General features: G+C 40.4%; 1 protein-coding gene across 1 annotated transcript in view; it reads right to left on the bottom strand.

The window, feature by feature from the left end:
- The window catches only part of MND1 (meiotic nuclear divisions 1), a 311,795-nt gene that overhangs the window by 236,413 nt on the left and 58,933 nt on the right, over positions 1–16,449 (bottom strand). The window contains exon 2 of the mRNA XM_069242805.1: positions 8,394–8,459. Coding sequence (XP_069098906.1) covers positions 8,394–8,459 — 66 coding nt within the window. The remainder of the gene's footprint in view (positions 1–8,393; positions 8,460–16,449) is intronic.

Genomic DNA, 16,449 nt, shown 5'->3' with positions numbered 1-16,449 from the left:
GGCACCTTGGCTTTTGAACTGCAAAAGATAGTCAGCAATGTTTGATGATTTGTCACAAGAGTGAAAGGTTTTCCATACAGGGACGCATGGAAAGGTTCACAAGCCCACGCCAATGCTAAACTTTCTTTTTCAGGCTGTGAATAAGCATGTTCTGTCTGGGACAAACTTTTACTTGCATATGCCACTATATGTCTTGGAGCACGTGGCTGTGCCCTGTGTTGTTCAAGGATAGCACCAAACCCAACTGGGCTAGCGTCAGCTACAATGTCAGTATGTAGCTTTGGATCAAAACATGCCATTTCAAGCATTTTCAATAGCTTGTTTTATTCTCTTAAAACTTTGCTTGCATTCATGTGACCACCGAAATGAAACATTCTTTTTCGTCAACTCTCTCAATGCAATACTCATAGTGGCAAAGTCTTGCATATATCTGTAACAGTATCCAGCCATGCCAAGGAATGAACGTAACATGGAAACATCTTGTGGGGGGGGGACTGATAGTTGACAACGACTTGCATTTTAGCTGGATGGATCGGGTGTCATGCCCCCATCAGAAAAGACATGGCCCAAGAACTTTAGCTTTGTCTTGTTGAATTCACATTTCTCAGCATTTAGCGTTAAACCTGCATCAACAAGTAAATGACACACTTGCCTTAATGATTTGTCATGTTCTTTCTGTTTAGCTCCGAAAACCAATATTTCATCGCTATAGTTGAAAGCATTTGCAACAGCTTGTATGTTACGTCAAATGACATCTTGAAAAATCTCGGCAGCTGACGACACCAAAACGTAGTCTTTTTTTGTACTGAAACCGACCAGTATGTGTAGAAAAGGTTACAATGTACCTGCAATTCTCCTCAAGTTCCAGCCAATTATATTCTTGGTTTAAATCAAGGTGAGAGAAGACTTTTGCACTGTTCAATTATGTTTTCAAGTCAGCAATGTGCAGACCTGGATGTCGTTCTTTCAATTGCCTTGTTTGTTTGACACATATCCATGCAAATGTGTACAGCTCCTTCACTGTCCTTTTTTGGTACTACCACTATGGGAGAAACCAATGGGATCAGACCAGCAGAACCCTCAATTATATTATGTCCAAGTAATGATTCAAGTTCCTTTTAAACAGCTTCTTGTAAATGAAATGCAATTCTTCTGTGGCCCTGAGCAACAGTATGAACATCCCCATTGATATGCACCTGTACTTTCATAGTATTAAGTTTTCCTAGCCCATGACATAATGAAGGGAACTGACTTACTATTTTGTTATGAGCATTCATAATGTAGTTCACTGATATCAGTCCCATGTCAGCAGATCAGCACTTGGCGCTGTACCTCCAAGTACATGAACGGGTGCTTTCACTCTTACCTTCTTGTGCTTCATAGTCGCTATAAATTAACCTTTATTTTTCCAAAGGCGTCAATGCAGCCCATGTGTACATTTTTGTTTTTGATGGCTTCATTCGTGGTAACTGAGATAATTCATTATAAATTTTCCTCAGACATAATAATTATCGATGCACTGCTGTCGGTGATAAGAGGTATTGCAAAACCATTTACGTTCAGTGTAGTCTTCGGGCAATGTTTGAATGACCTTGGTGCTTTCTCATGTTGACTTGTCTTTGACTGGTCTTTTTCTTCACTTGCAGCCAGTCCAACATGTGCACATTTCTCTGAGTTAAACACTGACATTGCACAATCATCTTTTTCACTTTCACTCAATACTAATACAGACAAATTTTTCGACAATGATTTAGATGACTATCAACGTCGTTGGGTGGTGACTTGTCTCAACTGATGCTGCCGCTTGGTTTTGTGGGAGCGCATCGAACGACGCTTCTGGAACATTCGGTCATCCACATTGTCTTCTTGCCCATGGCGCACTTACCTTTTCTTCCATCTTGCAAACCGTCACAAAATAGTTCTCTTTACCACAGCCTTTGCATAATATTGTCCAACGGCGAGACATTTACCTTTGTGTGGGAACAACTATCCACATCTGAAACTTAACTTCCTTTTCCATGGATACATCACATTGTGTCCTTCAGCTTACTTTTCATGCTCATGATTGACTCACCATGGACACCTCTGGCCTCTATGTCAGTAGCTTGTTGATCAGAACACTCTTGAGCTCTGGCAGCCAAGAAAACTTGATCCAGACTAAGTGTTTCTCTCAGCATTAGTCGCCTGAATTAATCTGACAAGCATCCATCAATAAATCTGAGATGTATTGCTTCTTCGTCATTAAACTCCTTGAATCTGCAGTGTTTTATGAGCATATCCAGTCTCTCAAAAGATTTGTCTATGGTTTTACCAATTAATTGTCATTCTTGACTGAAAATGTACCTTTCGGAATCTACATTTGGCATTGGATTGAACTTGAGATTCAAGGCTTCTTTAATTTGACAGTACGCAACCTCATCAGTTTGCAGCATTTTCTTTATGACTTCTTTTATACTGTCACCAGCAACATTTTTCCAGAGGTATTTGATCATCTTTTTTCTGTTTCTTCTAGCATATCGATGAAATCATCAAATGTCTCTATTCAAGATATCTATTGCCAACATTGTGCTTTTTGGCGGCATCGAAGTGTGGTGGTAGTTTCAGTAAGGAAGCAGCATTTTAACTGTTAACAGGATTGACTAACACTGTGGTTGGGGCTCTCTCCAGCTCCATTTGGTGATCTTGGTGAATTGGTTTAAGCACATCATCCCTGAAGCTTCATGACGAGCTGACCTCTGGATCGTGTTTAACAGTCTGTGGAGCTTTGGCCTCCTTTAGCGTTATCACTCCATGCACTGTGTAGCTTTATATTGCATAGTAGTGTGGTACCTTTCTTGATCAATTTCAGTGTCTGGCCTTGATCGTAGCTTCTCAACCAAAGATGCGTATACTTCTCAATTAAGCTTTATTTATCTTCAAATGCTTCACACCAGCTGGAGTTGCATTTTGACTCCACGTACCCCAAATGCCGATTTGGCACCTCGAAGGAGGCAAACATGGTACGCGCAAGCAGTTTGCTTGGACCATGGTAAACTCTCTGGGAGAGTACTGTGAATGATCAAGTTACTTATCTCCTATCTCGTCACCAGTTGTAGAGTCCTCCCCAGCCTTGGTACCTGCCAAGTAATTCCCAACACATGGAGCTATGTAGTACACTTCTTTATTCTTCAGGGTGTAATCACAAACACAGCATTCAACACCTGCATTCACTTGACTACGTTCGAACACTTACGTCATCATTCTATGGAGTCTTACAGGACCCTAAAAAGTTCCATCATACATACTCTCAAGACATAACACTGAGAAAACCGCCTAATCAATGGTAAACACTCTAAATTTGAAAGGGTGCACTGAGATCACTTGAGTTCTGTCAGCCAGGAACTCTCCGAGCCAAGCTAAGGCCTTCTCAGTTATGCCTATCTCATACAGTCATGCGGAACAAGAGACCATATCGAAGGAGGTTGACAAATTAAGTGATACCAGCATTGCTGGAGTGCTTTCACCCAGTGGTATTCTAGTGGAATCAATAACTGCCAGAAGGGCATTGTCCGTGCTGTGAGAAGCTCTAAAGGCTGACTATGAAGGGTCGGGTATGCGGTTGTCCTCCAGGTATTTGGAGAGTTGTTTTTTAATAAGGCGCTCCAAGGCTTCACCAAGAAGAGGAAGGAGCAAAATGGGCCAATAATTTGCAAGCTCGTAATGGGTGGCAGTTGCTTTTTTCAAGATGGGAACAACAAATGCTGACTTCTTGGCCTGTGAAGATTTTGCTGAGTCCAAGGATGATTTAAGCAAATCTGTAATACAGGAAGTTGTGGGAAAACTGGCCCCCTAACTTTTTGCCCCCCGTTTGTACTTATGCTGGGGTTTTTATGACTCTGCTGGGGCCCTGGGCACTGCTAACCGATTCTGCAAATTAGGCTAATTAGAATTGCTGTATCAACCTACCTACCCAGTATCAGTAGTGCGCCCATAGGTGCACTGCTGTCGTGCCGAGTGTCATTTTGAAGGGTGGCCCTGCCTTGCTGGCTGCTTTCAAGTAAAATTAGCCACATATTCGACTTTTGAATTAAACGTACTTCCAAAGTCTTAAGCTAACTTATTTTTACATATAAGTCACCCCTGAGGTGTGCTCTAGTTGCCCCCAGAGTTGGGTGCAGTGTAACTATAAGCAGGGACTTTATAACTGTTTTATAAGCCCTGGTGAGGGAAAAATAGCTACATCTCTCTTCCCTCATTGTAGGTAATGGGCCCATAGGTTAACATGTGGATACTTTATTTTGTATTAATAAAGTCTCAGAATGAGCTAAATATTTCAAGTTTGGTATCAAACCAATTCTTAGAATAAATACAACAACTTGCCATTATTGAATTTAATATAACTAACTCCGAGAAAGAGTTTTAGAACTCTACCTGAAAGTTACCAGTTTCAACTCTGTAGTGTCTTTAAACAGTTCCATAATTTGAAGAGGTGCATTGTAGGAGTTGTAGTCCCAGATCCCAAGAGGCAAACCAGAGCCTCTGAACCCTTGGCTGGTGCTGTGGACCACTTTTCTATATCAAGAAATACTTCTGAAAGTAAGTATAACAGTGTTACATCGTAGGTGGCCTGAACTCTGGACTTTGTCCCTGTCCAGTGTGACCTTTTTTTTAACCCTTTGAGCGCTATTTGCGTCTAAGCACTAGAATTACTTTTAATCTTTAAGAATTCATATTTCCAGGTCCCTACATTGGATTTTTGTCAATTTGGTGTCATTTTAAAGAGGATTTTGTTTTTTATAAATTGGTGTTGGGATTTTCATTGAGTTTTACGTATTTACTGTTTTGTTGACATTAAATGCTTTACACACCTGTCTCCTAAGTTAAGCCTAACTGCTTGCTGCCAAGCTAATAAGGGTTGAGCTGGGATTAATTTATTGAGAGCTGAATGGACCTAGTGGGGATAAGTGGCCTATTGCTAAGTGTAGGTAATTACCGGCCCTTACCAATAATCCACTTTGCAACAGGAGTTAAGAAAGTTGACAAAGAGGAGACCAAGTAAATCGGACCTACCATTTTTGATGGATACTTCTACCTGCAGATTCCTCATCTGTTGAAGATCCCCAGGTCCTAATAAGAGAGGATAAGGTACACTAAAAGAAAACTGAACAATAGAAGACGTCTGGTTACATAACGCTGCTAAGCCATCTCATCAGGGTTATAATGGAATCCTCCCCCACAAATACAGAGTGGCATGCTTCATCAATGAATTCCTCACACAGAGTGATGGTACATTTGGGTGAGCTCAACATTGCTTAGGGAGCTCTTGATATTGTAGTGATAGAGTATATGCAGGGATGTGGAATTCCGATCACCCATGGACATATTGTTTGGGATCAAGGGCAACAAATGTTCATGTTTATTTTGTACTTGGGACAAGTAGGCCAAACCCCCTGCAGCACAATCCCTTGGCTGCCAGTTTACAGAGAAGGGAACTGTCAGCAGTTGAGGTAATATGTGTACTCACATGTTAATGCTGTTCGAACTTGTATTGATGGTTCATTAAAGAAAAGCCTTCTTTATTAGGGTGAGCGCTGTAAATAAATGTTTAAAGTCACACTGCTATACTGACAGTAAATCCAGTGTAAAAAAAAAAAAAAAAAAAAAAAAAAAGGTTACACACATTTGAAAAGTTCAACAATATGAGGCTAAGTATAATGCTCCCAGAATACTCTCTGATTAGATGCAAATGCTTGCATAAGCTTGAAAGCAAGAGAGATAATTCTTTACTTGCAAAATAGAATGTTCAGAAAACAATGCAAATAGGAAAAGGAACGTTTCGCTACTATGAAATTTTAGGTGCTATTTCTTTGAAGCGTCATTTAGTAAAATGTGTTGATGCATGATAGTATTTCCAAAAAATATTCCTAATGGAAAATCAGTGTAACAATTTTCAACAAAATTACGAGACACAAAAAATAAACATGCAATGGCAAAGCCAACTGATCCAACAATTTTTAAGAGTCTTTTGGTTTCGTCAATGTTTGTCTTGTTCTGACATGGCATTTGCAACACTTTATTGTGAAAGCTGCCAGGCCCTCGCCACTGTATCAAACACTGGCAAAAAGAAAAATAAATGTTTTTTTGGTCTCAAAAAGCACACATTGTCATCAGTGGCGTAACAAAGGCCCACGAGCTCCCCTCCAGGGAACCCCCTCAGCACAGCACCTGCCCTGAGCGACTCTGGAGGGGGGCGGGAGTTCCTCCATGTTCTTTGCAGGGTGGGGCCTCCAGTTTTGTTATGCCACTGATTGCCACAGTAGTTCCTGGCACTGAACAAAACTACTTTGTGTGCCAATATGGTCCTTGTGAAAGCACAGAATGGGATCACTCACAGTAAAGCCAGCAGATAGAGAGAGAAATAGAAGTTTAAAAAAAACAAAAGGTCTTTGTTAACACCAGACCTAATTAGGGACCCAATTCTTAAAGAGAGTCATAAAAGTTCACCCATGGTATATGTCTTTGGATTAGTGCTTTCATGAATTCACAAGAACCTACAGAATTAGACAAGGAAATCATACTCCTAGAAAATATTTGTGAACTGTATTTTAGCACAAGCTAATATGAATGTGTATATCTGTTCATCTGAAAATCTGTTAAGAGTTTACAAGTTCAGTTTCCCTCCAACCACTTTTTTCCCAAACCCTGGAAGAACTTCTTCTTCTGCCATGGCCAGGAGTAAATTTCCAACCTTTCTCATTATGGGAAAATATTAGAGAAGAGCTGGTGAAAATCTTTAAAACATCCAAGTTAGGTTTGCAGACTCCAAGGCATTCAAGCCATTGAACTATTGCTTACTGCTAGCTCCAGCTCCAGTATGTAAATATGTGGAAAGGTGGCAAAATAAGGAAATTGCTACAGTAGGGATTGAAATTGCAAGTATTCAAGCCCTACTATAGAAGTAGCCCTGGAATGTTCAGAGAGGCTATTATCAGAGCTCTTACATAATGAGATTGCTGCCATAATGTGTTGCTGCACTACATGGTGCAAAGGGACAAGTAGATTTTGTTTACAGGACAAGTAGATTTAAGAAGCAACCTATCCCATGGACATGTAGATATTTTATTACATTCCACACCCCTGAATTATGTTAGAACTATCTAGGCGTGTCCCCCATCTTGCAATTTAATATGGGTCATTCTGATGAAATTAGAAACACATTAGTACTTCCTTAGAATCACAGAACGAGACAAATGCCAAACCGGGATCTATTCTATGGGCAACCGAAATATATGAAGCAAAAATAAATTAGAACAAGAAAAGACCCAATACCTATTACTCAGTGTGAATATTTTTCTCTTCATTATATGACATAGAAATAAGCATATAATTAGAGACTAGCAGAAGTTTCTGCAATTTCAAGCGTAACTGTTTTCTTCTATATTTAAGGAGACTATTGAGGGGCCGATAGCAAAGTATCTTAAAGAATGAAGATCTGGCGAAATGGGTGAGAATAAAGTTTGGCACATCGTAGCAGAGGCATGGAGGTTAATTGCTCAAATACAGTTCTGACAATAAGCAGCAGCTGGCAGCCGTACAAAAGAAAACACCCTGAGTGACGCACAGATATGAAGCTCCATTCCGGAAGACGTACCAATAGCAGTACATTTCCACTTTGCTGAGAATGTTCCTCTACCAGCTGATGATTTACTTTGTAATGTAATTATATATTAAAAAGGCACAATGTATTATTTCCAATGCTAAAAATGCAGGCGACTGACATTTCTCTCAGTTTACCAAATGTCACAGGCAGGAAAAACATGCGTCAGCAAGAAACTGGAGTAAATTGGATGCAGCAACATATACCATGCAGAAAGAAAAAAAAAAAAGAAAAAAAAAAAATTCTGGCAATACCTGAAAGCCTGGTGATCAAATCAAATCTCTGCTTCTGGTAGTAATGGCTAGTTCTAGCTCTTTTTAAGACCAGCTCGCAAACTAATACCTTATTTTTACTTATTTCTACACGTAAGGCAGATTGTTAAAAGCAATGTGATTATAACTTGAGATTATGTTTTTACACCGAACTGAAATTTATGATCAGTAGTAAATCAGAAGGGTGGAATTTTCAGCTTGACAGTACTTTACTGCACTACACGACAAAGTGTCAACACCTTCGGCGTTACATAAAAGCACAGATCCACTTTTAGGTCAACTATCCCAGTTTGTGGAAATGGAGGAGCAGAAACATTTGCAGACAATATAGGTGTGCTGCATTGTTGTTTTCTGAAACCTAAACGTTTGAGTGTGCCATAAAAGAGGATTTTAAATAAATGCATAAAGGTTCTGTATGCCGAGACAAATTCAAGACAAGATACAAATATATAAGGTTTAGAAGTTAAGACATACAAATAACTTACAGTCTCAAAAAAAATCTCCATCATACGCGTTCTTTTTTCTTCGACGCTGAGCCCTCGTTTCTTAGACTAAGTGACAAAAAAAATAACATTAATTCAACCCCATTTTCTTTTAGCAAGGTTAAAATTTTGTTTAAATCACCTATTCAATAAGAAATTCAAACAAGTTGCTATGACAAAATGTAATTGTCTCACAAGTAGTTCTGTAGTAGTACTAAGGAGAGTAGGTTTCATTGCGTGACAGATCTTTTTTTCATTGCCTTCGGAGTCGTTCTCTAGTAGTGCTGCTAAACATGGTAGCATGGTAATCTGGGCACAAGTCGGGGGTGGGCCATGTGTACGGAGACCCTCGACTAACTTTATAGAGTAGACGTCGCCCCCTTTATCCTAAAATTAAGGCAGGCTTAGAGGTGCCCCTTTTCCTGTGGACCAAAGATTCGTCTCTGCTGACCTTTGCATACCGTTGCAATGTGGCCATTCGGAGTGTTACTAACCGCCAGGCAGCACTAAGTATGAGAATGGTTAAGGAGATGACACGAAGAGGCACTGACCATCATTCTTCAGTTAATGATATGGAAATGTGTCATGTTTCAGGGCAGTTAAATGTACAAGCAGGAAACAAAGACAGAACACCAAGTAACTCTTGAGAGACAAAAAAGGCAGCCTCGTTTTATTTATTACGTGAAAACTGATGAGTTTTTAAAACGTAAGTACCAATTAACATCAGTTTGTGTAACCACTGTATTACCGATTATTGCATTATTCTAAAGTAAATGAACCTTTTATTGGAATGATGGCACATAGAAATGTGAAAGGAACATTTTATTGCCCTTTCACTTTTTGTACATCAATTGCATGATTCTCGTCATAGCCGTAAAATATATGATTTAAAAAAAAAGTTAAACTGACATTAAAATGTTCTTTTCACATGTGTATGAGTGATCATATTTATTTGTTTTGTTTTTTAAGACTACCGTGCAGCGAGGAAGCCACTTAAGAGTACTGTTATAACACAACATGATCACAAACTTGGAATTTCACATTTTAATCCACTTAATGGATTTCATTTCTTTAGTTCAAAATGATAACATTAAGAGTACAGATTCTTAAGCAATATCTGCCTTCCTTAATTTTCAAATGATAATATGATAGAATGTTTTTAAATCAATGCCCTAATTTGCAGTTATCCATGTTGTCATAAATGGGGTCTTTGGTTGGCAGTCACTTTACCCCCTGTCCAAGCAAGGGCCCTCACTCTAGTCAGGCCAAAGAAGAAACACACCCGGTTAAACACCACTCACCCCCTTGGTAGCGTGGCATGAGCAGAAAAGGCTTAACCCAGAGACAATGTGTAAAGTATTTGTACTAACACACACAGTAAGTAATACAGTAAAAACACCCCAAAATGACTCAACACCAGGTTAGAAAAATTGCCAATATTTATCTGAGCAAAACAAGACCAAAATGACAAAACTCCAACATACACAAGTCATTATGAGTTTTTAAAGATAAACACAAAATAGTGCTTAGAAACACAAATGCTTTGATTACGTGATATCACGGCGCAGTGAAGGAGTCATTCCCAACAATCTGATGCCAATGGCACCGATTACAAAGTCAGACGGACCCCCAGGTACAGTATCTTGTGAAAATGAGAAAACAAGCCGGTGCAGGGATTTGGGGATCGTGGCGTCGCTGGATCCGAGGTGGCGTCAGTTCCGGTGCTGCTGAGCCAAGGAGTCACGAAGAGGCGTCAGGTCCTTGCTGCGGAGCAGTGGAGGTGAGTCGTTGTTGGTGCGAAATATTGGATCTGCGCACTTCCGGGAGCATGTCCAGTGGTCACGACCTAGTGTGGCAACTTCCACAGAGTCGCAGACTTCAGCGAGGCTGTAGTAGTGTCGGGCCTGCAAGGACCACAGCTTCGGTTGCAGGCTTGGTCATGGGATACGGCAGTGGCGTTGGTCCAGAGTCGTCCAAAGTCTGTTTCCTTGGATCTTCTTGATTTTCCACCAACTTCTCCTTTCAAGGGCCGATGGATTGGATTCAACACCATGTGGCAGGGCAGGAATCTCAGCAGAGAGTCCAGGTGCTGGCAGAGGAAGTTTTTGATGGCCCTGAGACTTCAGAACAGGTGGCAAACTCAGTCCAAAGCCCTTGAAGATTCTTCTGAAGCAGGAATATACCACATACCAATCTTTGTCACCTTCCACAGGCAGAAGCAGCAAATGCAGGATAGCCAAACAAAGCAGTCACAGGCAGGGGCAGTTCTCCTCAGCTCTTCAGCTTTTCTCCTTGGCAGATGTTACTCCTGAATCCAGAAGTGATCTTAAGTCTGGGGTTTTGGGTCCAATACTTATACCCCTTTTTGCCTTTGAAGTTGCCTAACTTCAAAGAAAAGTTTCTGTTGTTTACAGTATCCTGCCTTGCCCAGGCTAGGCCCCAGACACACAGCCGGGAGGTTAGAGACTGCATTGTGTGAGGGCAGGCACAGCCCATTCCCGGTGTAAGTGACCACTCCTTCCTCCACTCTAGCCCAAATGCCTTAGCAGGATATGCATGCTACACCCCAGCTCCCTTTGAGTCAGTCATGATGAGGGAATTCACAATAGCCGAACTGTCAGTCTGACCCAGGCAGGGAATCCACAAATTGGCAGAGTAACAGAATGGTTAAAACAAGAAAAACTAACAATCTAAAAAACAATTTTACTAACAAACTTATTTTTAAATTGTGAGTTCAGAGACCCCAAACTCCACATTTCTATTTGCTCTCAAAGAAAAACTGCACTTCAAGAATATTTAAAGGCAACCCCCATGTTAACCTATGAGAGGGATAGGCCTTGCAACAGTGAAAACTGAATGTGGCAGTATTTCACTGTGAGGGCATGTGAAACACATCACTGCATGTCCTTCCTTTAACATACACTGTATCCAGTCCATGGGGCTACCTAGGGTCTACCTTAGGGGTGCCTTACATGTACAAAAAGGAAAGGTTTGGGCCTGACTTGCCAGGTCGAATTGGCAGTTTACAACTGTACACACAGACACTGCAGTGGCAGGTCTGAGCCTTGTTTATAGGGCTACTCATGTGGGTGGCACAATCAGTGCTGCAGGCCCAATTGTAGCATTTGATTTACAGGCCAGAGGCATCTCTAGTGCACTTTACTAGGGACTTACTAGTAAATCAAACATGCCAATTATGAAAAAGCCAATTATTCACATAGGGAGCACTTGCACTTTAGCACTGGTCAGCAGTGGTAAAGTGGCCAGAGTAACAAAAACAGCAAAAACAGAGTCCAGCACACAACAACAACCTGGGAAGTAGAGGCAAAAAGTTAGGGGAGACCATGCCAAGGATGTCAGGTCTAACACATGTATTTTAGTGGTTTCCTTCCGCTTGCAAGACAGAAACAGCTTCAGGGTGGGCTGATTATATTATTTGAATAGCACTTCCTACCACCGGCGAGGTCAGGAGAGCTCAGAATTGCACTGGCTTCTGGGTTCCCTTTCAAGTGCATGGTTGGAAGGGTGTAGTTTGTGGTTTGGCTTAGGGCCAGTAGAATTATGTGTCAAACTGAGGGATAATTATGTTTGTTTGTTCACAAAATTATGCAAGAAAAGGAAAATTATGTGGCATAGCGTAGTGTATTCTGAAGCAGTATTGTTTTACTATTTGTCATGTTAATCCATACTGTCTGGGAACAAGTCGTATCTTATTAGCACCTGTTTAACAACTAAATACATCATTCAGAAACTGAAATGTGACCCAGTTAACTTTTATGAAGGCTCCATGACTGCCTGCCTTCATATTTTGAACACATTTAGTAACTTTTGCAGCATTTGTTTAAATCTGTACATTATGCAGAAAATTTGAGATTATGTGGAAAACATAGTAAAGCCATAATTATGAAAAAAATACAGTGACTGCAAAATTCCCTTAGCCCTGCCTATATGCAATATAGGAGGTAAGGTGAATTATGCTGCTAAACTGGTGCATGGTGGTGTTGTAGTTTGGACTCTTGCTCTGAGCAAGACTGTTGGTTTAAGGATAACAGTACTTTTGTTTGTAGGCGACTGAGTCTTTCCTACAACAAGTCGCAACTGTTGTCCCAACCTTACCGGCTCACTAGCAGTACCTCACCAGAAACACAATAGTAAAAGGTGATTTATGGCAGTCGCTAACACATGGACTCAAAGTAAGATATCTGAGGGTATGTCGTGGTTAAACGGAGATGACCCTTTTCTCACATATATTATGTCTCATACAAACAAAGGCACTGACACAGATGCAGTAAAGTTATAATAGCTTTTTATTTAACATAACTGCAATTTGCGATAAGTTGCATGGATTGCAATGATTAGGATAATGAATATAGCAAGTAACAGTATTGTGAAGAAGAGAGTCATTGTTATGAAGACCCCCACCATTTTGCAATACATGAAAAAAGATATATAAGATGTAATATGCCCTATTACCCTCATGTGAATAGGCCTAACCTCTTTCCTAAAGGAGAGCTGGGTTCGCTAAACCTAATCTGCCAAAGCCGTATCCATGAGAGGAGTCCGCAACCCTCGTTACCTTGGAATGAGGTCTCTATCTCAGACTCCGTAGGGACACGAAGTCTGGGTCAGCGTCGAGACGACTGCAGCATCGGTATCAGCGATGGTGGCGATGCCCTCTGGTCGGAATCCCTCTGATTATCTGTCTAAAGTGTGATGTATTTATACAGATCTACAAGGTCCCCTGACGTAGGTGGATTCCAAAACAATAGATAACAGGCATGCTTGGGTCGGCAATTAATATCAACAATCCCTCGAAAGTATAGAGAGGGAAAATCCCTAAGTGTTAACACCTACTGTTTGTTTGTCTTTGGTGCTTGATCTTGACGCCTAGGCACGGTGAGACTGATTATGTAACTCATAACAAGTGGCCTAACTACAAACAAGACAGCCATCTTAGAAGAAATAAATAATAAAATGGGCTAAGACAGAGCAAGCTAAGTAGGTTAAAAGTCACTAGGTGACGGGGGCACGAGTATATAAGCCAGCGGCTAAGCTAACTCCTGTCATCCCATTAAAACGAACTAGGATTCACTACAGTGGGTGTGTAAGAATAGGTGCAACAACACAAACAGGAGGGCAGGGTCAACTGCACCAAATGCTGTTGATGTAAATCACTGTGTTCACTAGGTGTACCAAAGTCTACCCAGGAGTATCACAGGCACAAATCACTGGAGCAGTGCTAAACCACCAATGGAGTTCTTATATGAGATCCACCATATACAAAGAGGAGCGCGCCGGACTAGGGGGAAAAAAAAAAAAAATACACTCACCCCTAGGATATTATGTTAGGCGCTGTGAACGCATGTGTAAAGATGATGAATGGCCTTCATGAGTCCTCCCTCGCAAAGTCTTTAATTAATGGTATTTTTGGAACACTAGGCAAATATATTACTTTTGTAATCGAATAACAATAGATAGGTTTCTGTGCTTATAAACAATGTTATCATCAGGTATTTTGAGCCCCTCTGCGATTGTGGATTGCAATCTCCTGGATCCCGATATGTGGTGAGCAGTAGATAGGGGGAGATGGGGGTTTACACACATACACACACACACACACACACACTGTTATTGTTGCACACATTTCGTTGTTGTTAGGTTATATACAAAATGGCTTTAGGGCATGTACCAGAAGAGTACAGAGTTTCCATGCAAACACGAGTGTTTTTGTATTGATAAAATTAGTCTTGTTGTACCTGATGCTGTAGCCTGTATCTGCTCTACATCCATTTGTCAATGCCAAAAAACAAATTAAAGAAGACCCTGCCACTGGAGACATTGTTAACCCACCAATTAAATACTACAAGTAGTCTACAGAGAAGTGCAAGACGGACATGCCAATAGTGAGATTATAAATAGGGCTCTCGATTTCATGGTATTTTTTTTTTTTTTTTTTTAACATTTCCATCTGTATTTATCCATATTTATTGTTTGTCCATTTTTTTGGTATTTATCCATATTTATTTTGTGTTTCGAGATTAAATGGAGTGGTAAAATGATATATTGCCTCATTTATTTAACGGAAAAACATGCACTCATACTTTAATGCCTATCTTATTTTAACAAATTTAACAGCCACATATAACAAAATACTATAACGACAGGTCAATTTTAGCACTATATACAAATCTACGTTAACATATTCCTGTACTTAAGAATAGCTCACCCTGCCTTAGCTCCCCATGCTGTCTATCTGTTCAGCTGTTGGCCTGAAATTCATTAAGGACAGACAGCACAGATTGTCACTTACAAGAGGCACAATTTTCAGAATTTTTCTAGTTTAAATAATACATACAGACAGAAAACACATTGTTTTCTGTCTGCATTTATCAGTAAAAACGGAAAACTGGGAGCCTTAAATTAACAATTGTTAAACTTAGAAGGATGTAATGTATGATGTCCCACAGGAGAGACAGACAACCACTGCATTGGAGAATTGAGTACAACATCCCCATAGTAGCAAGAGAGAAAAATCGCATTGGAGGCATCGTCAAACCACCACGGGAGTACTGAATGTTGTCCCTTCAGGAGTAACATAAGGCCATCTCAATGAAGGCACTGGTAGACCACCAGTAGCAGGAAACACTGACAAAAGTTGATGAACAACCAAAGAATATTTTTAAGTAGGCGTGAAATGCTATTTGGGGTCACACAAGAGTGACGAAATCCAAACCCTGGAAGTGTTCTTAAACACCGAATGAATACTATATGGAGTAGCAGGAAGCGCCAAATTGCTCACTGTAAGCTGGCGCATAAGGTTGAGGAGTCTATATGTAATAGCATGAAAGTTTAGTTTTCGAAATCTAAAGATATGAACTGACACATGCATTCTTCAAATACACAACGGATGTTGTGGTATACATCTGAAATCCAGGAGAGATAGTCAGACCGACATTTACTCACAGTGAGAAAATTTTTTGCCTGTACTCTTAAGATGCCCTTGTGTGACAGGGAAGAAAAACAGTTTACAATAAGAACGCAGAAACTTTCCATGCGTGTCTGTGCTGAAAGTATCCAACACAAGAGTGAACCATGAGATAAATATACTCATTCTTCTTTGACTTAACCCCTTCGCTGCCAGGCCTTTTCCCCCTCCTGTGGCAGGCTTTTTTTTTGGCTATTTGGGGCAGTTCGCGCTTAGGCCCTCATAACTTTTTGTCCACAAAAGATAGCCAAGCCAAATTTGCCTCCTTTTTTCTCCAACATCCTAGGGATTCTAGAGGTACCCAGACTTTGTGGGTTCCCCTGAAGGAGGCCAAGAAATTAGCCAAAATACAGTGAAAATTTCGTTTTTTAAAACAAAATGGGAAAAAGTGGCTGCAGAAGAAGGCTTGTGGTTTTTTCCCTGAAAATGGCATCAACAAAGGGTTTGCGGTGCTAAAATCACCAGCTTCCCAGCTTTCTGGAACAGGCAGACTTGAATCAGAAAACCCAATTTTTCAACACAACTTTGGCATTTTACTGGGACATACCCCATTTTTACGATTTTTTGTGCTTTCAGCCTCCTTCCAGTCAGTGACAGAAATGGGCGTGAAACCAAAGCTGGATCCCAGAAAGCTAAACATTTCTGAAAAGTAGACATAATTCTGAATTCAGCAAGGGGTCATTTGTGTAGATCCTACAAGGGTTTCCTACAGAAAATAACAACTGAAAAAGAAAAATATTGAAATTGAGGTAAAAAAAACTGCAATTTTTCTCTATGTTTTACTCTGTAACTTTTTCCTGCAATGTCAGATTTTTGAAAGCAATATACCGTTACGTCTGCTGGACACTTCTGGTTGCGGGGATATATAGGGTTTGTAGGTTCATCAAGAACCCTAGGTACCCAGAGCCAATAAATGAGCTGCACCCTGCAGTGCGTTTTCATTCTATACAGGGTATACAGCAAATCATTTGCTGAAATATAAAGAGTGAAAAACAGCTATCAAGAAAACCTTTGTATTTCCAAAATGGGCACAAGATAAGGTGTTGAGGAGCAGTGGTTATTTGCACATCTCTG

Source organism: Pleurodeles waltl, chromosome 1_2 (genome assembly GCF_031143425.1).
Source record: "Pleurodeles waltl isolate 20211129_DDA chromosome 1_2, aPleWal1.hap1.20221129, whole genome shotgun sequence".
In the NCBI taxonomy this organism is placed as follows: Eukaryota; Metazoa; Chordata; class Amphibia; order Caudata; family Salamandridae; genus Pleurodeles; species Pleurodeles waltl.
Note: the sequence above shows the minus strand (reverse complement) of the source record. Positions and strands in the feature narration are given on the sequence as shown.